The 25,001-nt window shown below is 45.4% G+C and overlaps 1 protein-coding gene and 1 long non-coding RNA gene across 3 annotated transcripts in view; one reads left to right on the top strand and one right to left on the bottom strand.

The window, feature by feature from the left end:
• LOC310661854 overlaps window positions 1-25,001 on the top strand; it is a 292,087-nt gene that overhangs the window by 52,647 nt on the left and 214,439 nt on the right. The gene's annotated exons all lie outside the window — the stretch shown is intronic.
• MPP2 (MAGUK p55 scaffold protein 2) overlaps window positions 1-25,001 on the bottom strand; it is a 65,810-nt gene that overhangs the window by 27,101 nt on the left and 13,708 nt on the right. Inside the window, exons 2-3 of one of the 2 annotated variants that reach the window (XM_083408372.1) lie at window positions 23,882-23,990; window positions 9,968-10,068 (exon numbers count right to left, since the gene is read on the bottom strand). In XM_083408372.1, the coding sequence (XP_083264498.1) occupies window positions 9,968-10,068; window positions 23,882-23,912 (132 nt within the window). In that variant the 5' untranslated portion in view covers window positions 23,913-23,990. Of the gene's footprint in view, window positions 1-9,949; window positions 10,069-23,881; window positions 23,991-25,001 lie in introns of those variants that run through there. The other variant, XM_083408371.1, reaches the window with a different exon arrangement.

Below are 25,001 nucleotides of genomic sequence, written 5' to 3'. Positions count from 1 at the left end.
ACATACAAGTTTCGCTAGGTTTCTGCAGACAGCTCAGGGCCCAACTAAAGGAGAAACAGGAGATGTACAGTTTTCTTACAGTATCTGAAAGCAGCCCTGTTTAGGGAAGTTTTTAATGTTTGATGTTTTAATCACTTTATTATTAATTATTATTATTATTATTATTACTATTATTATTCTGTTGGGAGTTGCCCAGAGTGGCTGGGGAAACCCAGCCAGATGGGCAGGGTATAAATAATAAATTATTATTATTATTATTATTATTATTATTATTATTATTATTAAAGGGGGATACAGTGATTGGGATCAGAGGTACAGCATGAGGGAGGGTCCGCTTAACCCTTATCCTTCCTGCCATTTCCCTGCTCAAAATCATTCCCCAAGCTCTTTTTTCAGCCTGCGGCTAGAAGATATGTGGTCCCTGTATCTTTTCCCCCCTCAAGGAGAAAGGCTGTTTGGGGTAGGGATGTGGCAGGAGAGGAGAGAGAGAAATTTGATTCGATTCACATCAAAAGGCAGATCTACCTAATGTGCAGTTTCCTGAAACTGCATGTAAACGGAAACGCAACAATCCTTCAAGATTCTCTGAATTTTGCCATTCTCCAGCCGAGTAATGTGTACAAAAATGCATTCAACTGAGGTAAAATGTGCGTAAAAATGCATATTAACTGTTAAAGCATACAAATGAAGACAAATATGTTTTACAGAAATGGGTATATTACATTAAAAAAATGTGTATTTTAAATGCTGGTGAATTTTAAAGAGGACGTTTTTAAAAAATTAAACTGAAGTGGAAATGCGAAGGACTGAAATTAAGATTTGAAAAGCGAGAAATCAAGAGCATTGAAAGACTATGTGTTACAGCCGAATTGGTTAGAAATGAATTCAGGATTTCAGATAGAGAGATGCTGCCCATTTCATTTTCAATTACTATTTCAGTTATTGTTACTTGATTATAAATAAATTAAATTTCGTTATTATCTGAACTTGGTTGAAATAAAATGTATGTTTCAGATCCTGCTCATGCATCCCCCATTTCAAAAGCAACCTGGCTCCAAATGACTACAAATTCCGAAGCCAGAAACAGGTTTGCCCTGCAATCTTCGGATGGAGGGTAGTGTATTAATGATCTAGGCAGCAACCATTTCGCACGGGGGTCTGTTTTCGGGTCTCCACACCTGTCGGCAGAGCGTACATAATTCTGCCTCTGTTCTTCCCTCTTTGCATGTCTTAGTGCAGAAAGCATTGATCTGATGTGTAGAGATATTTCCTATTCTAATTCATTCAAGAGGGTTCTGGAAGCTTCTCTGTGTGAAAGAAGCAAGCAGAAGGTTTGTTAAGTTTGGGTTATTCCTTCAGAGAAGCTGGTTAAAACTGGTTCTGTTATCTCTTTCTGCCAAGGTCATGCTGACTAAAATAAAAGGCCAGAAGGAGCCAGGGTTTCACTTTCTCTTTCTGTCTCTCTTCCTTCTGGTGTGGTGTTCTGTACATAGTATGCTGAGTGTTAAGGTTTAGACTTCTTATAAGTTATTGTAAGTTTAAATTAAGTCTACTGCAACTGGATTTCTTTTTTAATTTTAATTTCTGTTTTAATTTTATTTAATTTATTGGTATGGGGGGAATAATAAAACAAAACAAAAAAGAGAGAAAAGGAAATACATAGATAAGACAAAAATAAATTACTATTTACACAAACAAAAGTCATTCCCACCCCGTGACTACCCATCACCACACCCCACCGCTTCCCTCCACCACACCTCGACTACCATTTATTTTGAATTTCGTATAATATTTTAAGTTTTATATTTTGATCTTGTTATGACATGACTTATTAATGGTTTCTGTTCCACTTTACTCCTTTAATCTAAACATATCAGCACATTCTTTTTTGACCAGTGTTTATCCATATATTCTTCAAAACATTGCCATTCTTGTCTAAGTTTTTGATTTGACTGCATTTTTATATTTGCAGTTAGCTTGCCATTTCTAGAAATTCGCTTAATTTGTGTAGCCAGTCATCTTTTGTAGGTATTGTCTCGGAACTGGATTTCATACAGACGGTGCCAATCCTGAATGTATTGGATTTGTGACCATTGTTCTCATTTGCCTTCAGCAGCAGTAAAGCTCTGCCTCTGGTCTGTTAAGTTTTTACTCTGCTAACTATACGTTGGAGTTCTGCTCTGGATCAATATTGAGTAGAATTCCATGACAATAACGACTGCACACACTTGAGAGCAGGCGCTGTTGGCTGTCTACTCTTCCTGGGTTGTTTGCTTATATTATCTTTCATTTTAATGGCCAATTTTCCCTAGTGGCTGCAGTGGAGAGAATGAGGGACAATTAGCTGCCAGAAGAAAGATAAGCAGAGGTAAACAACAGAAAGGTGGCCAGGGATTAATGTCTCTGAGAGTGTGTGTGCACCCGCAACTGTGAGCATTTCTCACACACCCCATCTTCCTCTGCCTGCCTCTAGGGGAACTGCCTCTGTAACCTGAAGCGTCTGTAACCTGAGCTACCACTGTACTTGCACTGATGTGCTTTCGAACTGCAAGGTTGGCAGGAGCTGGGACAGAGCAACAGGAGCTCATTCCGTCGCGGGGATTTGAACCGCCGACCTTCCGATTGGCAAGCCCAAGAGGCTCAATGGTTTAGACCACAGCGCCACCCGTTCCCATTATGGATATATAGGCCCTTGCAGGTTCATCAGGCTATTTCCATGGTATCCAATATTGTAACAGGGAACTCATTCTTCAAGTGTGCATTCTTGTGCAGCCAAAACAATGTGATCCAAGCAGAAGAGGGATGGATCAATGGTGTGTGGGGACTCCCAAGATTTTCAGAAGTACCCAAAACAGCCCAATGGGGAGGAATTAGCATGCTCAGTAGGTGAAGAATACTGCCTGAATGTTCAGGAAAGAAAATGGAAAACCATGCACAGGGAGGATGGAATGAATTATTCTGGAAAAGCCCATCGCTGACTGGAAGCCTGAACAGGAGTTCTCTGCACAGCAATGTGTGCTGAGACAAAATTATCCCCTCCAAATTCTAACTAGTGAATGCTTTTCTCAAATACTCTCCCGCTATTCTCTAAGTGGCTGAATATTTGATGGCTGCTTTTGACATCCAGCTACACTGAATTTTGTTGTTTGATGCCTGACAGGTTTTGACAATAAGTTATTGGTTGATGCTAGCAATTGTGTTTGATAGTGCAGGCAGGACAGATAGCAAGTACACAAATTGTATTATTGAGCTTCAAACCAAAAACCACACTCAGATGATGGCTGATTATATCTACTAATAAGATGGTTATTGTCCTCTTTTGGGGAAGATCCACTGAAGGGTGATCTGTAAATATTTTAAATAAGAAAAAATGTAAATGAAAACATTTTATACTAGAAAAATAAAAACCCACTTTCCATCCCAGAGTAGTTAAGAAAAAAAAATGGGAATCAGCATTGGTATTTAAACTGGCACACCAAGCAAAAGCTGGAATAAACGTTCAAGAAAGCAAATTTCTTGAAATGTGGGTTTTATTTATACATTTTTGTATAATACATTTTTGGAATAATAGAATTGGGGGATAGTATCCCACCCTATGCTAAACAAGAGTTGAAACCTCATTCGATATGGGATTGGGGGGGGCAACTCCCATCTCTTGCGGGGGCGCAATTAGTGCCAGCACCGTCCGTTAAGAGTTTGGGTGTAATCTTCGACACCTCCCTTTCCATGAAGGCGCAGATTGCAGCTACAACAAAGGCGGCATTTTTCCATCTCCGCCAAGCTAAGCAGTTGGCTCCTTACCTCTCTCACCCTGACCTAGGCACTGTGATCCACGCGACGGTCACCTCCAGACTGGATTATTGTAACTCGCTCTACGTGAGGCTGCCCTTGAGACTGACCCAGAAACTCCAGCGGGTGCAGAATGCCGCGGCGAGACTCCTTACGGGATCTTCGCTGCGAGATCACATTCACCCGGTGCTATACCAGCTGCACTGGCTCCCGGTGGAGTACAAGATCAGGTTTAAGGTGCTGGTTTAAACCTTTAAAGCCCTATACGGCCTAGGACCCTCGTACCTACGGGACTGCCTCTCCTGGTATGTCCCACAGAGAAACTTACGGTCTTCAAATAAAAACATCTTGAAGGTCACAGGCCACAGAGAGGTTAGGCTGGCCTCACCTAGAGCCAGGACTTTTTCGGCTGTGGCTCCGATCTGGTGTGTGTGTCTGTCTCCCCGGGGCTAAGATCCAAGATGTAACTGAACGACTGCAAGGAATCATAAAACCCACTGACAAATACCCCTTCCTCTTGGTTCATGTGGGAACCAATGACACTGCAAGCAATAGCCTCCAGAAGATCAAAAGAGACTACGAGGCTCTGGGCAGGAAATTGAAGCAATTAAATGCACAAATTGTCATCTCATCTGTCCTCCCAGTTGAACGACGTGGCCCAGGGAGAGAGAGGAAAATAGTGGAAGTAAACAGCTGGCTTCGCAAATGGTGTAAACAGGAACGGTTTGGATTCTTAGATCACGGACTGCAGTTTCTTGAGGATGGACTTCTGGCAAGCGATGGGCTGCACCTCACAACGGTTGGGAGGAATGTTTTTGCCAAAAAACTAAGAAACCTCATCAGGAGGGCTTTAAACTGACTAATGTGGGGGAGGGAGACAGTGCTCCTGAAGGTAGGAGTCTATTAATTGATGAAGATGATCATCCAAATGTCATAGACCAAATGGAGCAAACAGCAAGCAGACCTAGTGGTGGGAGGAAAAAATCCTTAAATAAGAGACACGGGGGAATGACTAATGGACTTCAATGTCTGTACACTAATGCACAAAGCATGGGAAATAAACAAGATGAGCTTGAGCTCTTGGTACAGCAAACTAAATATGACATAATAGGCATCACTGAAACCTGGTGGGATAAGTCCCACGATTGGAATGTAAAAATGGAGGGATACAATCTATTTCAGAGAAACAGACCAGACAAGAAAGGAGGAGGAGTGGCGTTATATGTCAGGGATGTGTATACCTGTGAAGAGATCCAAGATTTAGAACCTCAAAGCCAAAGTGAGAGCATTTGGGTCAAAATTAAGGGAGAGAAGAATAATAGTGACCTCATTGTGGGAGTTTACTATAGATCCCCAAGCCAAACGGAGGACATAGATGATGCCTTCCTGGAACAGATGGCCAAGCATGCAAAAGGAAGGGAGATAGTAGTAATGGGGGACTTCAATTACCCAGATATTTGTTGGATGTCAAACTCAGCCAAGAGCATAAGGTCAAACAGATTCCTCACTGGCCTTGCAGACAACTTCATTGTCCAGAAAGTGGGAGAAGCAACAAGAGGAACAGCCATTTTAGATCTGGTCCTAACCAATGTCGATGACCTGGTTAATGGGGTAGAAGTGGAAGGATCATTAGGTGCAAGTGATCATGCTCTTCTGAAGTTTACTATACAACGGAAAGGAGCAGCCAAGCATACTAGGACTCAATTTCTTGACTTTAAGAAAGCCGACTTCATAAAACTTAGGGAAGTGCTGGGTGAGATCCCATGGACAGTAATATTAAAAGGAAAGGGAGTTCATGATGGCTGGGAGTTTGTTAAGAGGGAGATAGTAAAAGCACAACTTCAGGCAATACCAATGAGACGGAAACATGGAAGGTGCCTAAAGAAGCCAGGGTGGCTATCTAAAGAACTTTTAACTGAGTTAAGATTAAAAAAGGATGTGTACAAAAAATGGAAAAGGGGGGAAACCACCAAAGAGGAATTCAAACAAATAGCCAGCACGTGTAGACACAAAGTCAGAAAAGCTAAAGCACAGAATGAACTCAGGCTTGCTAGAGAGGTTAAAAGCAACAAAAAAGGCTTCTATGGGTATGTTCGTAGCAAAAGGAAGAACAAAGAAACAGTGGGGTCACTCAGAGGAGAAGATGGTGAAATGCAAACAGGGGACACAGAAAGGGCTGAACTCCTCAATGCCTTCTTTGCCTCAGTCTTCTCCGATAAAGAAAACAATGCCCGACCTGAAGAATTTGGAGGAAATGATTCAGCAGAGGAAACACAGCCCAGAATAACTAAGGAGATAGTACAAGAATACTTGGCTAGTTTAGATGTATTCAAGTCTCCAGGGCCAGATGAACTGCATCCAAGAGTATTAAAAGAACTGGCAGATGTGATCTCAGAACCACTGGCAGTCATCTTTGAGAATTCCTGGAGAACAGGCGAAGTCCCGGCAGACTGGAGGAGGGCAAATGTTGTCCCTATTTTCAAAAAGGGGAAAAGAGAGGACCCAAATAATTACCGCCCAGTCAGTCTAACATCAATACCAGGGAAGATTCTGGAGCAGATCATTAAGCAAACAATCTGTGAGCACCTAGAAAGGAATGCTGTGATCACCAATAGTCAGCATGGATTTCTGAAAAATAAGTCATGTCAGACTAACCTGATCTCATTTTTTGACAGAATTACAAGCCTGGTAGATGAAGGGAACGCAGTGGATGTAGTCTACCTTGATTTCAGCAAGGCATTTGACAAGGTGCCCCATGATATTCTTGTAAAGAAGCTGGTAAAATGCGGTCTTGACTATGCTACCACTCAGTGGATTTGTAACTGGCTGACTGACCGGACCCAAAGGGTGCTCATCAATGGTTCCTCTTCATCCTGGAGAAGAGTGACTAGTGGGGTGCCACAGGGTTCTGTCTTGGGCCCGGTCTTATTCAACATCTTTATCAACGACTTGGATGATGGACTCAAGGGCATCCTGATCAAATTTGCAGATGACACCAAACTGGGAGGGGTGGCTAACACCCCAGAAGACAGGATCACACTTCAAAACGACCTTGACAGATTAGAGAACTGGGCCAAAACAAACAAGATGAATTTTAACAGGGAGAAATGTAAAGTATTGCACTTGGGCAAAAAAAATGAGAGGCACAAATACAAGATGGGTGACACCTGGCTTGAGAGCAGTACATGTGAAAAGGATCTAGGAGTCTTGGTTGACCACAAACTTAACATGAGCCAACAGTGTGACGCGGCAGCTAAAAAAGCCAATGCAATTCTGGGCTGCATCAATAGGAGTATAGCATCTAGATCAAGGGAAGTTATAGTGCCACTGTATTCTGCTCTGGTCAGACCTCACCTGGAGTACTGTGTCCAGTTCTGGGCACCACAGTTCAAGAAGGACATTGACAAACTAGAACGTGTACAGAGGAGGGCAACCAAAATGGTCAAAGGCCTGGAAACGATGCCTTATGAGGATCGGCTAAGGGAGCTGGGCATGTTTAGCCTGGAGAAGAGGAGGTTAAGGGGTGATATGATAGCCATGTTCAAATATATAAAAGGATGTCACATAGAGGAGGGAGAAAGGTTGTTTTCTGCTGCTCCAGAGAAGCGGACACGGAGCAATGGATACAAACTACAAGAAAGAAGATTCCACCTAAACATTAGGAAGAACTTCCTGACAGTAAGAGCTGTTCGACAGTGGAATTTGCTGCCAAGGAGTGTGGTGGAGTCTCCTTCTTTGGAGGTCTTTAAGCAGAGGCTTGACAACCATATGTCAGGAGTGCTCTGATGGTGTTTCCTGCTTGGCAGGGGGTTGGACTCGATGACCCTTGTGGTCTCTTCCAACTCTATGATTCTATGATTCTATGATTCTAAGAGACTAGGGCGCTGCGGGACTTGACATCTTTCCGCAGGGCCTGCAAGACAGAGCTGTTCCACCAGGCCTTTGGCCAGGGCACAGCCTGACTCCCTCCTTTGGCAATCTTCGCGGAGCTCTGGCCCAATGGTTGCCAGTGGCTTGATTTGAATTAATTTTATAATGAATGATTTTAGAGTGTTGTTTGTGTTGTACTTTTGTACTGTTTTATTGTTGTTAGCCGCCCTGAGCCCGGCTTCGGCTGGGGAGGGCGGGATATAAATAAAATTATTATTATTATTATTATTATTATTATTATTATTATTATTATTATTATTAAACTGGGGGTAAACATGTTTGGGCTCTATTCAATTACTGTATTTTTTGGGGATAAGACTATATTTCCACCCAATTTTTTTAAGTTTAAAATTGGGGGTCGTCTTATACACAGAATGTTGCAATTAATTATTTCTTAATTTTGGGCTCAAAAAAATAGAGGTCGTCTTATACATGGGGGCATCTTACACACACAAAAATATGGTAAGTCCTACACAGAGTAGACAAATTAAAATATGAATTTTGTTAGTCATGCCCATTAGCTATAATGGGTCTATTCTTGAGTAAGACTAACATTGCCCCCACCCCGCAGTTAATCCTAACTGTGTTACACCTTGTTTGTAACATTTTTTCTTATAAAAACACTAAATGAAAAACCCATTTATAACCGGGCCTTTCTGCCTCAGCTTGACGCAGCTTGCAGCAAAATCAATATGTCTGATCAATAAACATCAACAAAAACAAAGAATATGAACAAGCAGAGGAGAGTAAATAATACACAAAACTACTTAGCAGCTGGGAATCAGGCAAAAGTCCCCAGTTGATATGCAATGGCTTTTAAAACAAACAAAAATACCAGCCCACATGAAGGATAGCATGCAATGGTAGTTAGTACTTGACAGCGTTAGACAGCTGGACAACTTAAGAGATTTGTTATTTGAAAAACTACCCTGAGAGACACTCGCAGCTTAAAGTGGTTGAATTTTGAGGAGGAAGTTTTTCCTGCTTAAAATGGCACTTTTAAACTTAAAATGTCTTGTCCCAAAATTGCCAGAGTTTTATATTTCTGCAGATTCTGACCACCAGCTCTCTCCTGGAGCATGAAAGAAAGAAAGAAAGAAAGAAATCTTGAGCCTGCATACAGGCAGTTCATATGTCTCAGGCCTGTGTCCTGTATAATCCAAAGCTGGAGCTGTGCTGTGATGAACTATGGCTAAAATGAAGTTGTCTGTAATAGAAATAGTAAATAGGCTGGGCAGGGGGGATGGTCCCCAACAGGGTGGATAAAAATCAATGATTTTTTTAAAAAAATAAGATTTAAAAAATAAATAAATCAGATTATTATTTTTTTAAATTGGATTTTTAAATAAAATGCTTTTGGAGGAAAAGTCTTTCTAAAGATAGTTTTCTGTTTAAGTTACATTATAGCCCAACAAAATATTAAAATACAGTGGTCTGTTAAACATTAAAAGCTTCCCTAAACAGGGCTGCCTTCAGATGTCTTCTAAAAGCCAGATAGTTGTTTATTTCCTTGACATCTGGTGCGAGGGTGTTCCACAGGGCAGGCACCACCACCGAGAAGGCCCTCTACCTGCTTCCCTGTAACTTGGCTTCTCGCAGTGAGGGAACCGCCAGAAGGCCCTTGGAGCTGGACCTCAGTGTCTGGGCTGAACGATGGTGGTGGAGACGCTCCTTCAGGTATACTGGACCGAGGCCGTTTACTTTAATATCACATTCTATTATTTCTCTTTGGAAATTTGAGATTTCGTGAGCAAATCCTTTTCTTCTTAACATTTTTAAATCATTCATTTATCTGGACGTGTCGTAACCAGTTTAGAATGGAATCTTTAATCTTCTCACCCACTTCTATTTTGTATTCCTCCTGAATCTCAAAGAACCACCTTGCACTTGGCTAGATACCATCATCCATTCTGTCACACCACATAGGACCCATTCGGCTAAAAAACATGGAAGAAGTCATATATGTGTGTGCATTTGTGTCTGTCTGTGTGTGTGTGTGTGTGTGTGTGTGCATTTGTATTATGTGTGCGCAGTGTGAAGGCCGGATCGTGTATCCAGGTAAAGGGGAAATAAAGCGAGCAGAGAATAGGTTGTCAGCTAATCTAGTTGGCAAAAGCGTTAACGGCAAGATTAAGAAGGAGTAAGGGATGCAGCGGAAGTGGGTGGAACTGGAGAAGCAGGATCTGTTGCAGCAAACTTCCCCTCTCCCAACTACCCTGTGTAACTGTACCTTAGCCAATGATCTTACTATTGGACTCTCCATGAGGCCACGGAGAAAGATGAGGTCCAGGTCTCCGGCTCCCATAGAGTTCGGGAGGTCACTGAGGTTGTCCAAGACCTGCTGCATTGCTGTGTAGAGAAACAACAGGGATGAATGAATTTATTATTTCGGTCGCAGACCAGTTCCAGCCCACATACAATATCAAGGAAGTCATAAAACACAATAGGGATACATTTGAATGTGCAATTAGGTATTGCAATCAGGGATGTTATTTCATTTTTTATTGGGGTGGGGACAGAAATCATAACAAAACCGGTATGATCAGGGCGAGCCCAAGACATTCTGGCACCTGAGGCAAGCCACAAAATGTAACCTACCTTCCCACCATAGCCTCCAACATTTCTCCGATGAAAATAGGGACGTCCTATCCCATAATAATAATAATTTTACTATTCCTGCCCCATCAATCTCACTTGGATACCCCAGACGCTTCTGGCATACAGTGGTACCTCGGGTTACAAACGCTTCAGGTTACAGACGCTTCAGGTTACAGACTCTGCTAACCCATAAGTAGTACCTCGGGTTAAGAACTTTACCTCAGGATGAGAACAGAAATCGTGCGGCAACAGGAGGCCCCATTAGGTAAAGTGGTGCTTCGGGTTAAGAACAGTTTCAGGTTAAGAATGGACCTCCGGAATGAATTAAGTTCTTAACCAGAGGTACATACGTTTCAGGTTACAGACTCCGCTAACCCAGAAATATTAGCTTGGGTTAAGAACTTTGCTTCAGGATGAGAACAGAAATTGTGCAGTGGTGGCAGCGGGAGGCCCCATTAGCTAAAGTGGTGCTTCAGGTTAAGAACAGTTTCAGGTTAAGAACGGACCTCCAGAAAGAATTAAGTATGCAATCAGAGGTACCACTGTATATACAAACATAATAAAACATTAAACTTTTTTTAAAAAAACCTCCCCTATACATGGCTGCCTTCAGATGTCTTCTAATGGTTGTATAGTTACTTATCTCCTTGGCTCCGGATAACTCCATACTTTCCAACATTTCTCCAAAGAAAAAATAGGGATGTCCTAAGGAAAAGCAGGACATTCCGGGATCAAATCAGAACCCAGGGAAGCTTTTGTAAATCTGAATCTGTCCCTGGAAAATAGGGTCTGTTTTCAGCTGCTTGGGGGGCCTTTTTATCTTAGACAAATGCCCTAAATAAATAAAGAATCTTGCTTCATCGGAATACAAACGCGAAGGGGGGAAAGCCATTTCCCTTCATAAAATTTAACCAAAGGGGGAGGTATTTGGCACAGCCTAGTCAGTAGTGTGCCCTACATTTCCAGGCCCACTCGCTAATTGAGGAGAACATTTCATTAACGACGGACGCTTTTGTTGATCAATTTACTGACTGGATCACCAATCCTACTTCATTTGCTGTGTGGGGGGGGGAATTCCCCCTCATATTTGCATTCCCTGAGAGGGAAGGAAAAACCAGACTGCAGCCTCTGTGCCTTTGTCCACATGCACAAACAGAGCGCAAACAAACAAACAAGCAGCATTCGTGGGTCTTGGCAGACAGCCACAAACATCTGCTTCATCCCCCAGATGATAAATTCATTAATACAGGATATAGCTGGGCTTCCGCTCTTGCCTGTCAGTCCACAGAGCAGGCAGAGAGGCCTCTGAAGATGACTGACCGCTGTGGGGCGAACGTTTGAGAGGCTGTTGAAAACGTTGTGACAGAAATAGCCACACGCAAACGCCAGGCACTAACTGCTGAGAATTGTGAGGCTCTCCCAGAGACGGACGGCCGTTCTTCTTGTGTATCCCACCCCACCCCACCCCCCACTATAGTGGCTAATTGTCCCTGTGAGTTATGAAGGGACAGGGCAGAGACAGCAGATGGAGAGGGAGAAGTGAGCCAGCAGTTCCCTCTCCTCATGAGGGGTTTTTGCCTCAGCTGGAGTCTCTGCCGGCCCTTGACAGGAGTTTCGGGATTCTCAAGCCTGAGGGGGCAGCTTAGATTGTATGACAGTTGCAACCTCGGTTCTCGAAGGAAATCCGTTCTGGAAGCCCGTTCGGCTTCCAAAACGTTCGGAAACCGAGGCTTGGCTTCCCATCAGTTGCAAGAGCTTCTTGCACTCAGCGGAAGCCATGTCACATGTTCGGGTTCCGAAAAACGTTCAAAAACGGAAGCAACCCCAGAGTCGGCCACGACTGGACCTTTACCTTAAAGGACCCCTAGACAGTTAAGTCCAGTCAAAGGCGACTATGGGGTTGTGGCGCTCGTCTCGCTTTCAGGCCGAGGGAACTGGCGTTTTTCCACTGACAGTTTTCCAGGTCATGTGGCCAGCATGACTAAACTGCTACTAAACCACTACTGGCACAACGGGGCACCGTGTCGGAAACCAGAGTGCACGGAAACGCCGTTTACCATCCTGCCGCAGCAGTACCTATTTATCTGCTTACACTGGCCTGCTTTCAAACTGCTAGGCTGGCAGCAGGTGGGCGTTCACTTCACTGCAGGGATTGGAACCGCCAATCTTCTGATCGACAAACCCAAGAGGCTCAGTGGTTTAGACCACAGCGCCACCCACCACCAATGCTTTCAAATGCTTTTGAATCTACTCCTTCCCCCATCCGACAGAGGGATGAGCCTGGATAGCTCAGTTGGTTAGACCATGGTACTGATAACACCAAGGTTGCAGGTTCGATCCCTGTATGGACCAGCTGCATATTCCTGCATTGCAGGGGGTTGGACTAGATGATCCTTAGGGTCCCTTCCAACTCTACAGTTCTGTGATTCTGTGAAATGGGCAGTCTTTGTTTTGTGTTAAGTTGACAAGAGGATTCAAAGCATGGTTCCAAAGAAGCCAAATACCATTTCCGAAATGTCCAGGGGCACATTTGGAAAGATCAACCCGAAATTGTACATTTCCCTAAAGCGCAGAAATCCCCCCCCCCTTTTCCCACAACCAGAAACTATGAATTACCACTTCTTTGTCGCTGTCAACACACACTCCCGATAACTTAAAGAGGGCTGAGTTGTCAGAGTCTGTTACCAAGATAGGAATGTGCCACCTGCAATAGCTCTACGGGCAGCTGGTGGGTAGCAGCATTTGTGAAGACATTTAGCAGCCACCAGTAAGCAGCACTTAGTGACAAAAGAAGTGCCATAGGTACATATTAACCATGTTCAATCATAGATGTGTGGGGAGATGCCGGGGATGAGGGGTTGGGGTCAACCCAATTTCAAACAGGAAGTGTAGATAGATATGCATTAGCACACCCTAACCAGGGGCTTGGACCCCTATTCTCCATGTTAGCTCTGAGATTAGAAGCTGTTCAGCCAACGAGTTAGAAAAGGTATTTGGATAGCTCAGTTGCTTGGAGCATGGTCTGATGATGCCAAGGTTGCAGGTTCGGTCCAGCTGCATATTCCTCCATTGTAGGGGGTTGGACGAGATCAGTGGTTCCCAGCCTTCTTTTGGCCATACCCCACCTAAGCATCTCTAAATTCCTGATGCACTGCACCCCCCCCCCGGCTGGTGACATATACAGTGGTGCCCCGCAAGACGAATGCCTCGCAAGACGGAAAACCCGCTAGATGAAAGGGTTTTCCGTTTTTCAATGCGCTTCGCAGGACGAATTTCCTATGGGCTTGCTTTGCAAGACGAAAATGTCTTGCGAGTTGCTGCGATTTTTTTCTGCTCCCCACCCCCTTTTTCTAAGGCACTAAGCTGCTAATAGCCGTTTAGCAGCTAATCCGCTAATCCCTTAAGCCTTTAATAGCCGCTAATAGCCGCTAAACTGCTAATAGCGCTAATCCGCTAATAGGGTTGCTTCGCAAGACGAAAAAACCGCTAGACGAAGAGACTCGCGGAACGGATTCTTTTCGTCTTGCGAGGCACCACTGTAATTCTTAGTATTCAAAAAGTGAACTCCTATTCACGTGGAGAAAGCCTAAAAGGCCATTGGCTTGGTCTAAACAAGCTTCCAAATTGCCCTCCTTAAAAATCAAATTGCTACCCTGTGAGGCATGTGCCCCACGTTGGGAACCATGGGACTAGATAATAATATTTTAATAATAATTTATTATTTCTATAATAATAATTTGTTATTTCTGCCCCACCCATCTAGCTGGGTTTCCCCAGCCACTCTGGGCGGCTGCCAACAAAAGATTAAAAATACATTAAAACATCAGTCATTAAAAACTTCCCTAAATAACAATAATTATTCCTCAGGATCCCTTCCAGCTCCATGAATGCAAAGAAATGAGGGGAAAGCGGATTTTTATTTCAGTTTAACCAAAACAGGCATGATGGCATCTTTCCCTACACAAACGCCACTCAGAACATTCACAAAGCTTCCAGGTTATGCAGAGCTCTTTCCTTGCACAAAGCCTAGATGAAGAAGCATTGCTCAGCGGTTTTGCATCTGTTTTGCATTCAGAAGCTTCTACGTTCAAGTTCCAGCATTTATCGACGCCCAAAGCTGACGTAAAGGTAAAGGTAAAGGTAAAGGGACCCCTTACCATTAGGTCCAGTAGTGACCAACTCTGGGGTTGTGGCGCTCATCTCGCTTTATTGGCCGAGGGAGCCGGCGTACAGCTTCCAGGTCATGTGGCCAGCATGACTAAGCATGCCATTTACCTTTCCGCCCGAGTGGTACCTATTTATCTACTTGCACTTTGACGTGCTTTCGAACTGCTAGGTTGGCAGGAGCTGACATAGAATCACCGAATTGTAGAGTTGGAAGGGACCCTGAGGATCATTGAGTCCAACCCAGAGGCGGAGCAAGTTGGGTGCAGTCGGTGTGGCTCGCCCTGGGTGTCATCCCTGAGGGGGGGTGACATCACCCCCCGGGATGCTCGACGCGCCCCCGGGACACTAGCCCCTCCCTCCAGGTGCAAGCCCACCACTGGTCCAACCCTTTGCCATTGCAGGAATTGTCATGGAATTCCACTCAATATTGATCCAGAGTCGATTCCAGTGTATAGTTAGCAGAGTAACAACTTAAACACATTGCAGAATTCCCACTCCAAAATATAGACCAGAGGCAACTGTATTCCCTCCAGCAGAGCTTTGCCGCTACTGAAGGCATATGAGCATTATGGTCACAAATCCAATACATTCAGGATTGGCACAGTCCATAAGAAATCCAGTTGTAGCAGGCTCATCTTAACCTTCCAATAACTTATAAGAAGTCGAAACCTTAACACTAAGCACACAGACCACCACACCAGAAGGAAGAGAGACAGAAAGAGAAAGTGAAACCCAGACTCCTTCTGGGCTTACTATTATATTCAGTGTGACCTTGAGAGATATAGAAATGAACATGGGTAGGCAAACTAAGGCATGGGGGCCGGATCCAGCCCAATCGCCTTCTAAGTCCGGCCCATGGACGGCCTGGGAATCAACGTGTTTTTACATGAGTAGAACGTGTGCTTTTATTTAAAATGCATCTCTGGGTTAATTGTGGGGCCTGCCTGGTGTTTTTACATGAGTAGAATATGTGCTTTTATTTAAAATGCATCTCTGGGTTATTTGTGGGGCATAGGCATTCGTTCCTCCTTCTTTTTTTCAAAATATAGTCTGCCCCCCCCCCCCAAAGATCTGAGGGACAGTGGACCAGCCCCCTGCTGAAAATGTTGGCTGACCCCTGGATAAGAGAGCCAGTTTAAGCCTGCTGTACAGTGGTACCTCGGGTTACATACGCTTCAGGATACATACGCTTCAGGTTACAGACTCTGCTAACCCAGAAATAGTGCTTCAGGTTAAGAACTCTGCTTCAGGATAAGAACAGAAATCGGGCTCCGGCGGCGCGGCGGCAGCAGGAGGCCCCATTAGCTAAAGTGGTGCTTCAGGTTAAGAACAGTTTCAGTTTAAGAACGGACCTCCGGAACGAATTAAGTACTTAACCTGAGGTACCGCTGTACTCAGCTTCTCTGAAACTTCATGAACCTTCTGCTTGCCCAAACTTCATGCCCAAACTTCATGAACCTTCTGCTTGCTTCTTTCACACAGAGAAGCTTCCAGAACCTTCCTGAATTAAGTAGAATAGGAAAGATCTCTACACATCAGATCAACACTTTCTGTGCTAAGAAATGCAAACTGACAGAAATATGCATTTTGTCCCATGCAAGGATCAAACTTGCAACCTTGGCACTATCAGCACCACGCTCTAACCAACTGAGCTATCCAGGTCATCTTTGCTACAACAGAATGTGTGGGCTTGGCTTTGCGCCTCTCTCTTTCTGTCTCTCAACTGGCTGCTGTTGCTTCCACCCCTGGGTAGACAGAAAGCAGCTTCCACAGAATTAACCCTACTAAATATTTCACACATATCTAGGACGGAGCCTTAATCTGGAACACCAGGGAAGTGGGCAGCATTATCATCCCCACAGTCCCTTGCCTCAGGGACAGCTATCTTCTACCTCCTCTATGAAGCTCCGATTTCAGAGAGGAAACGAAGAGCCTCTCTTCCGAAAAGAGATCACTCACTGGGTTGCCATTCACAGCTGTCTTCTGGAAAGATGCTGAGGGCACTTCTTCCTGCTGCCGTGGCAACCGTCTCAGGGTACCACAGCCCTGTTAACATTGCTCTCAGCTCAGAACAAAAGGCAAGGGGAGGCAGTTCTTCCCCACCTCTTTTCTAACAGTCTCAAATGAGGCAGAAAAAAAATTGCCAGACAATGAGATGCAAAATATATAAACTCTGTGTGTGCGCGCGTGCATTTGTGCCTGCTTACGAGAGCAAGTAACACGTGTAAAAGAGGTTGGCATTGTGAATTGTGTTCTCTCTTGTACTGCCAGCAAATTTGGACTGAACTCTGATGGGGCAACAAGTGAAACTGGCAGATTAATGGATTTGGACCAGCAGCTACCGCCCTTTAAATGTGATATACAGTGGTACCTCGGGTTAAGTAATTAATTCGTTCCGGAGGTCTGTACTTAACCTGAAACTGTTCTTAACCTGAAGCACCACTTTAGCTAATGGGGCTTCCCGCTGCTGCCATGCGAATGGAGGAACGAATGCCTATGCCCCACAAATAACCCAGAGATTTAAATAAAAGCACACATTCTACTCGTGTAAAAACACCAGACAGGCCCCACAATTAACCCAGAGATGCATTTTAAATAAAAGCACACGTTCTACTCAGGTAAAAGCACGCTGATTCCCGGACCGTCCGTGGGCCGGACTTAGACGGCGATTGGGCCGGATGTAAATGTGCTTTGCTGCCCTGAACCCTCACTACTACTGTGCATTAACAATGGGCTTTCAACACCCTGAAGGTCTAGCTAAAAAGGTCGCTCAGATTTTAAACCAAATATGGAACCTTCCCAAATACTTGCAGCCCAGACACCTAGGAATCTATTTTTATGTACATAAATCCCACTTTTAGGCTACAAAACCTCCCAAAGTGGCCAGAAATTGAATAATTATCTATTCAGCTTGGTTCTCAAAATTATAATGTTGTCTCTTTAAAAGATTGCTGCCAGTGTTTTTTAGGAACTGGGTGCCACTTCCAGCTACAGGATACTTAAATCTTATAAGGGTACTTAAATCTTATAAAGGGTACTTAAATCCATCAAGCCTGTTCAGGCTGGAGTTGAGCCAAACTTTATCAGCAAAAGTTACCAGAGAACTTTCAGTCTCCCCTCAAACTGTTGGAAAGTATCAGCAGACCCAGGGGAAAATTTGGCAAAATGCCTCCCCCAGCCTGTACACACACACACACAACCTGAGCCTACAACCGGGGGGGGGGTGTTCACAGCATTAATACCCCAGCAATAACTTGCTTTGGGACGTGGGTGGCGCTGTGGGTTAAACCACAGAGCCTAGAACTTGCCGATCAGAAGGTCGGCGGTTTGCCTTGCCAGAAAGCTAGCCGGGCTTCTATTTTAACAGTTGCTGGATGGGATGGAGAATTCCAGGTGCCAACTACGGATGCAACACAAATTTATTTTGACTGTTGAAGAAAGGAGTGGTCTTGATTCCTGCCACCTCCCAAGCCAGTTTGCTAGGACTCTAGAGGCTCAGATTCTGAAATTTAAAGGGTGGAACCTGGTGAGGTTGGGGCAAAGCCTGGTTAGCATTCAAATTTCTGACAAGCCTGAAATTGTTAGCTGTGAAAATAGGTTATTTTGAAGTGTTTTCCAATATTCTGAAATGGTTTAAAACATTGTGAGTTTGTGTTGTATTCTATTGTTTTGCTCTTCTGTTGTCTTCCACCTTGGGCTCCTTTGGGAGGAAGAATAGGATACTGAGAGAGAGAGAGAGGGGGGGGGCGGGGTATCTTGAATCTCGAATAACTTGGCTCCCGAACAAATCGACTCGCAGACAATCGAACCCCTGAAGTGACTGTTCCGGTTTTCAAACAATTTTTGGAAGCCGAACGTCCGGCCCTTTGGTTTCCCGACGTTTTGGAAGTCGAATGGACTTCCGGAATGGATTCCATTCAAGAAACAAGGTACACCTGTATATATATTCAAACATTTTGACTGAAGCATGGCAATCATTTGAATCACTGTACTTGTTGAGGCTTTAGAAAGAGGCCAAGATGCTTGGGGGGGGGACATGTTTGTTCATTCCCCCCTTGCCTCCCTCATGAGCTCCACCTGATGCAGGGTTTTCGCACAGGAAGCCATCAGTTTTCTAATCTCTTTAAGATGCTCCCTGATTTTCCCCTACTCCTCCCCTTCCCCGGCGCCTGCTCTATTACATCCTCGTTTCTGTGGCAACGAGGGGAAGAGATTTGCATCCAAGGTTACGCTAAAACTAGGGATGGATGAAAGAAAGATTTAAAGAGAGAAGCAGAGACAGAGAGAGGCAGCACAACTCTGGTTGCAGCCCCAAACCCAAATCCCACCAGAACATCAAGTCTCTCAGAATAGGAGAAGTCACAAACAGGAATGGGCAAATAAACCCAATTTCTCATTTATCCAATACTGAATTCAGTTCTCGGCATGTCCATGTCAGTTTTGCAATGTGTTACTTAAAAATAAAAGCACCCTCAGGACAATTCATCAGCATTTTAGTGCGAAGTTCTCCAAATATATATATATTTTTAAATATGCAATTTTGTCTGTTGCGCACATTTTTTGCAAAGCAATTTCCCATAATATAAGGTGAGGCAAAAGGTAAAGGACCCCTGGATGGTTAAGTCTAGTCAAAGGCGACTATGGAGTTGCAGCGCACATCTCGCTTTCAGGTTGAGGGAGCCGGCGATTGTCCACAGACAGCTTTCTGGGTCACTTGGCCAGCAGGACTAAACTGCTTCTGGCACAATGGAACACAGTGACAGAAACCAGAGCGCACGGAAATGCCGTTTACCTTCCTGTCGCAGTGGTACCTACTTATCTACCTGCACTGGTGTGCTTTGGAACTGCTAGGTTGGCAGGAGCTGGGACAGAGGAACGGGAGCTCACCCTGTTGTGGGGATTCGAACCGCTGACCTTCTGATCGGCAAGCCCTAGAGGTTCAGTGGTTTAGAGCACAGCACCAGCCACGTTCCCCAATAGAAAACATTCTTGTACTCCTATTATATGCACATAGAGCCACGCTTTACCCTAGCAGATGGGTTTTTGTACTTGGGTAGAGAAAAGGAAAGGAGAGCGGAAATAGGGGCTGCCTAATATCCAGACTGGGATGCGGGTGGCACTGTGGGTTAAACCACAGAGCCTAGGACTTGCCGATCAGAAGGTCAGCGGTTTGAATCCCCGCGACGGGGTGAGCTCCAATTGCTCGGTCCCTGCTCCTGCCAACCTAGCAGTTTGAAAGCACGTCAAAGTGCAAGTAGATAAATAGGTACTGCTCCGGCGGGAAGGTAAATGGCATTTCCGTGCACTGCTCTGGTTCGCCAGAAGCGGCTTAGTCATGCTGGCCACATGACCCGGCTCCCTTGGCCAATAAAGCGAGATGAGCGCCGCAACCCCAGAGTCGGTCACGACTGGACCTAATGGTCAGGGGTCCCTTTACCTTTACCTTTAATATCTAGTCTAATAGGGGCTGTGGGTATGTATGAAGGCTGTTTGGAATTCCAGCCTGCAAACTTCATCCACAGTTGTGATAGCTCTCAGCTTAGGGCAAGACCTGATACTTTCACTACTATGTGTGGTTAACCGGCTTATGCAGAGCTGCGAGGATTACAGGCTGCGCTCCCTGTGTAATCGGAAGATTCAGAGAGGAGATTTAATTGGACAGGCAGGAGCTTAGAAATCGAGACAAGAGCTAGCAGGTGAGGATGCTGAGGATGAGTGCAGAGACTTGAAACCAAATGGCTCCTGTGGTCCATGAGATGTGCACCCTGGGAGCAGAGGCATATGAAGGGGAGGCAGGGGCGGCGTGGCCCAGGTGCCATCCCTAACGGGGAGTGACTTAAAGGCACCCCGTGGGGGGCTCGCCTTGCCACCCCCATGCACAGTGGCTCATCACTGCACCTCTGGCGCACTCGTGTCCCCAAAGCTGCATGAAAGCTCCTCCTCCAGTATACCTGAAGGAGCGTCTCCACCCCCATCGTTCTGCCTGGACACTGAGGTCCAGCTCCGAGGGCCTTCTGGTGGTTCCCTCCCTACAAGAAACCAAGTACCAGGGAACCAGGCAGAGAGCCTTCTCAGTGGTGGCTCCCTCCCTGTGGAACGCCCTCCCACCAGATGTCAAAGAGAAAAACAACTACCTGACTTTTAGAAGACATCTGAAGGCAGCCCTGTTTAGGGAAGCTTTTAGTGTTTAATAGGTTATTGTATTTTAGTGTTCTGTTGGAAGCCGCCCAGAGTGGTTGGGGAAACCCTGGTATAAACAATAAATATTATATTATTGTTGTGTTGTTGTTGTTGTTGTTGTTGTTGTTGCTGTTGTTGTTGTTACTGTTACTGTTATTATTATTTCTCCTTGGTCTAAGGCCGGGGGGCTGGATGTGACCCAATCGACTTCTAAGTCCGGCCCACGGACAGTCCGGGAAACAGCGTGTTTTTACATGAGTAGAATGTGTCCTTTTATTTAAAATGCGTCTCTGTGTTATTTGTGGGGCATGGGAATTTGTTCATTTTCTTCTTCAAAATATAGTCCGGCCCCCCGCAAGGTCTAAGGTACAGTGGACTGGCCCCGTGCTGAAAAAGTTTGCTGACCCCTGGCTTATTGTATTTCTTTGGTGGTGAGAGAGGTTAGTGGTGGCTTAGGATGTGGTTGGTTGTCTTTGGTTAGCTGTAATGAGGTTTGTTTTTGTGTGTGAGTAGGAGTGTGTGAGTGGGTGTTTGGATCAGGTTAGCCAGATTGATCCGTATGCTGTCGGCAGATTATTGCTGTTGTCTTGTTGGACTATGTATGTGATAAAGGGGAACCATACCGGGGTGAAGGCGTCTTCTTCTATTTGTCCTCATGTCAGTTTCAGTTTATTGGTTAGTTTTTCTAATAAGGCTGTTTCCCATACTATTTGATACCATTGATCCATGCTTACGCCTGACAGATCTCTCCAGTGTCTGGCTATGATGTTTCTGGCTGCTGAGAGTAGGTGGGTTATGAGCTCTTTATGATATGAGTGGGCATTATTATCTTGGAAGATGTTTAGTAGGGCCAGTTCTGGGGTGACTTCTAATACTTGCTTAGTTATTTTGCATATTTCTTGTAGGCACCACTGAAATTTGAAAGAACAAAGTCCGCCTCCATCAAGGGACAAACCACGTTATGATGTACAGCTGCGTTCGAAGTTATTCAACCCCCGTCGCAAACCACGTTTGTTATCAAAATTCACAGACTTTGGGCTGTTTCCAAATCAAACAAAAGCAACTGAAGTAGCCCGACAGCATTTCTGAAACAAAGACTGCATGGAACAAATTGCTGTGTGAATGGAGTTGCAGTTTCTCTCAAAATATGCACCTTTTTGAGTCAAGATGAGTGTCGGAATATTTGGAATGGTGAAAATCCCAAAAGTTATTGACAAGAAGTCAGTGCCATATACACAGCGCCCTGGCTATCAAGTACTTCCCAAACAATGTTATAATCTTGTCCTCAGCGCCAAGAAAACAAAAGCACAAAAGACAGGTTATGAGAAACTCATAGGAATGACAACAAAGTCTGAGAGCCCCGCTTAGACTAAACACCTCAAAGAAGCTGGAGGGAAATTAAGACACTCAGCACTGTTCACTCGGCTCCTGCTTATATTTCCCAGCAACAATAAGAACTTTTGATGCAAAACACCGCGGAAAAGGAAGGCCATGAAAACCCTGATACAAAAAGCAGAATGAGTTAGGATCATGTTACGCCATGGGAAAGTGCACTCGGCTCTGCAGCAACAAAAGCGAGGGCAAAAGAAAGCAAATACCTGCACAGGACCTCATTTTGATGTCTGCTACCTTCTCCCCCCATTGCATCACCAGGGCTGGGTGGTACGTGGTTTTCAACATCACAATGTATCACCAACCAAATATCGCAATATATCACAATGTCTGGAATAATAAGGATGGAGCTATCACGCTTTCTCCCACATGGTGAGTCCCAAGGCTGAGGCCAGTTCTCGGATACGTTGTGGACCGAGATAATTCTGCATCTGGAATCTGTGGTGCAAGATCTGCAGCTGCTTTTGAGAGAAAGCAGTGCGAGTTTTGCTCTTCTTGCCTCCTTTACTTTCCTCCTTGCAGTCAGATCTGGGGAGGGGGCGGCTTGTTGGGGCTGCTTGCAGAATCTGGTGTATAATAAGTGAATATCCCAGAGCTGCAAGACCTCGGGGAGAGATCTGGGTTATTTCTGGGGCCCTTCCCTTCCGGACCGCTAACAGCCTCGGGGGCAGGGAACCCCCCCCCCCCCGAGCAGCTCCCCGTCTCCATCTCCTCCTTCACCGAGGGCCAGTAGTAACCGTCGTAGCCCATGTCAGCCGCCGCCGCTGCCACCCCTGCAAGGTAGACCCGGTAAGAGGCATTGAGGGCCAGGGGGACGCTCATGAATGGAGGAACCGGCAGGACCCTTCGGAAGCGTGACTGGATCACCCTCTCCCACATGGTGATTTTTGCATAGCAAAGACACATCACGATTGGCGATATATATCGCCAGGTCAAAAATTATGAAACCAATATCTTGATATGGACTTCAAAACAGTTTTGGACTGTATATTGCCCAGCCCTAGAGGCAGACTCCTTGGCTTCAACATCAGCCCCAAAAAACAACAATGAAGTCTTCCACCTCACATTGCTCCGTTTACCATCTAGCCCTGGTGCAGGAAGCCTGTGGCCCTCCAGATATGGCTGAACTACAACTCCCATCATCCCTGGCCATTGGTCATGCTTTCTGGGGCTGATGGGAGCTGGAGTCCAGCAACATCTTGAGGCCTTCCCCACACCTGATCTGATGATGAGCTCTGGAGAACTCAACAGCTTTCCCACTGCTTTGTGATATTTTGGTTGGGCTAATTGAAGGTACCACCCTACAGTGGATTTTAGAATTTTCTTATATACATTTACATATAGGCACGTTTGTTTTCTATAGCTGGTTTTGCGAGCTCCCCCCCCCCCCCATCATCAAGGAAACTTTTTCCACCTGGATTCGTCTGCCAAGGTGTGCTCGCGAGCAAGTGTTTGGTTCCAGACGTAGCCCTGCATACTTGCAGGCAGTCGTAAAATGGTACAAAGCAGATATTTGAGGAATAATCCGTAGCACAGTCGTACCTTGTAAGCTGAACAGAATCCGTTCCGGAAGTCCCTTCAACTTCCAAAATGTTTGGAAACCAAAGCCCAGCTTCTGATTGGCTGCAGGAAGCTCCTGCAGCCAATCGGAAGCCCCGGCAGATGTTCAGCTTCCAAAAACAGTTTGCAAACCGGAACAGTCGCTTCTGGGTTTGCGGCGTTTGGGAGCCAAAACGTTCGAGAACTAAGCTGTTCGAAAACCAAGGTACGACTGTACTCGGAGTGGAGCAGGTTTGGGGATGCTGAGATAGGAGCGAGTCATTACCTGTCTCTGAGTCGGTGGAAGCAACAGGCATCTCAGCAGCTGGGGATGTTTGCGCAGTGTCAGAAGTTCAGGTGGCTGGCGTTCCTTCTGGTGAGTCTTCTTGGTGGTGCTGTGAAGAGGAGAGAAATGGAACAACTGATAGATGGTCTAGGGCAGGCAAGTCCAACTCCCAAGAGATTGTGATCTACTCACAATATAAAAAAAATAAATGACAGTGATCTATGCTTTTAGGGAGCCAAAGTTCTTGAGCTTTTTTTGGTGGAGAGAAATAACTAGGAGACCACAGATCGACCTGTTGGACATGCCTAGTCTAGGGCATGAGGAGGGCAGCTTCCAGCTAGTCTTGTCTGTGCCTACAACCACAAGATCTGCCAACTGTAGAAATGCACCTAGAATTAAAGAACAGGGAACTCCGAACATGCTTTGAATCTAGGGCCAGAACGGAGCTGAGCTTACAAAACCAGCTCTCATTTCCAGAAAGCTGGGGAGGAGTCAGTCGAGGCCACCAAGAGGCGCATTCAGAGGGTCTACTGTGCTGAACCCAGGGACAGCAAACGCCTGTCATGGGCTGGCTGGACACAGAGGAATGGTGGGAGGCACAAGCTGGGGAACCCCCAAAGGAAGAAGGCTCAGAAACTGGAGAGTGGTAGTGGGATGACAATGAGTGGTCAGAGGGAGGAGACTGGGAGAAAGAAGTGTCAGAAGATGAAGGGGTGACAGGGCTTAGTGAGCAGGGAGAGTCTATGGCAGAGAGAAGTCCAGAATCAGCAGCAGAAGCAGGAGAGGAGGGAGGCCAAGAGGCAGAGATGAGTCAGACTGGTGAAGAAGCTCCGCTCCCCCCACCAAGTCTCCCAGAACCAGAAGAAGTATGAAGAGAGAGCAGCAGAGACAGGCACTGTGGCGTAGTCTCAGGTTGCTTGGGAAAGACCCAGGGGAGGAGAAGATTTAGGCAGCCGGGGACCTTCTGCTCCCATAACTGCCTCATAGGGGCAAGCCCTACCTTGAGAAGAGCTGGTGTGCTCATTAGGCCTCGCACCCCTGAGCAGGCATTGTTCCTCGTTCACTTACTCTGTGTGATTTATTGCTGGCTGACTCCCTGACCGTGCCTTGGTCTCTGAGC

Source organism: Podarcis tiliguerta, assembly GCF_965153285.1.
Source record: "Podarcis tiliguerta genome assembly, chromosome: 13".
Lineage (NCBI taxonomy): Eukaryota > Metazoa > Chordata > Lepidosauria > Squamata > Lacertidae > Podarcis > Podarcis tiliguerta.
This window is presented reverse-complemented; position numbering and strand designations above follow the sequence as displayed.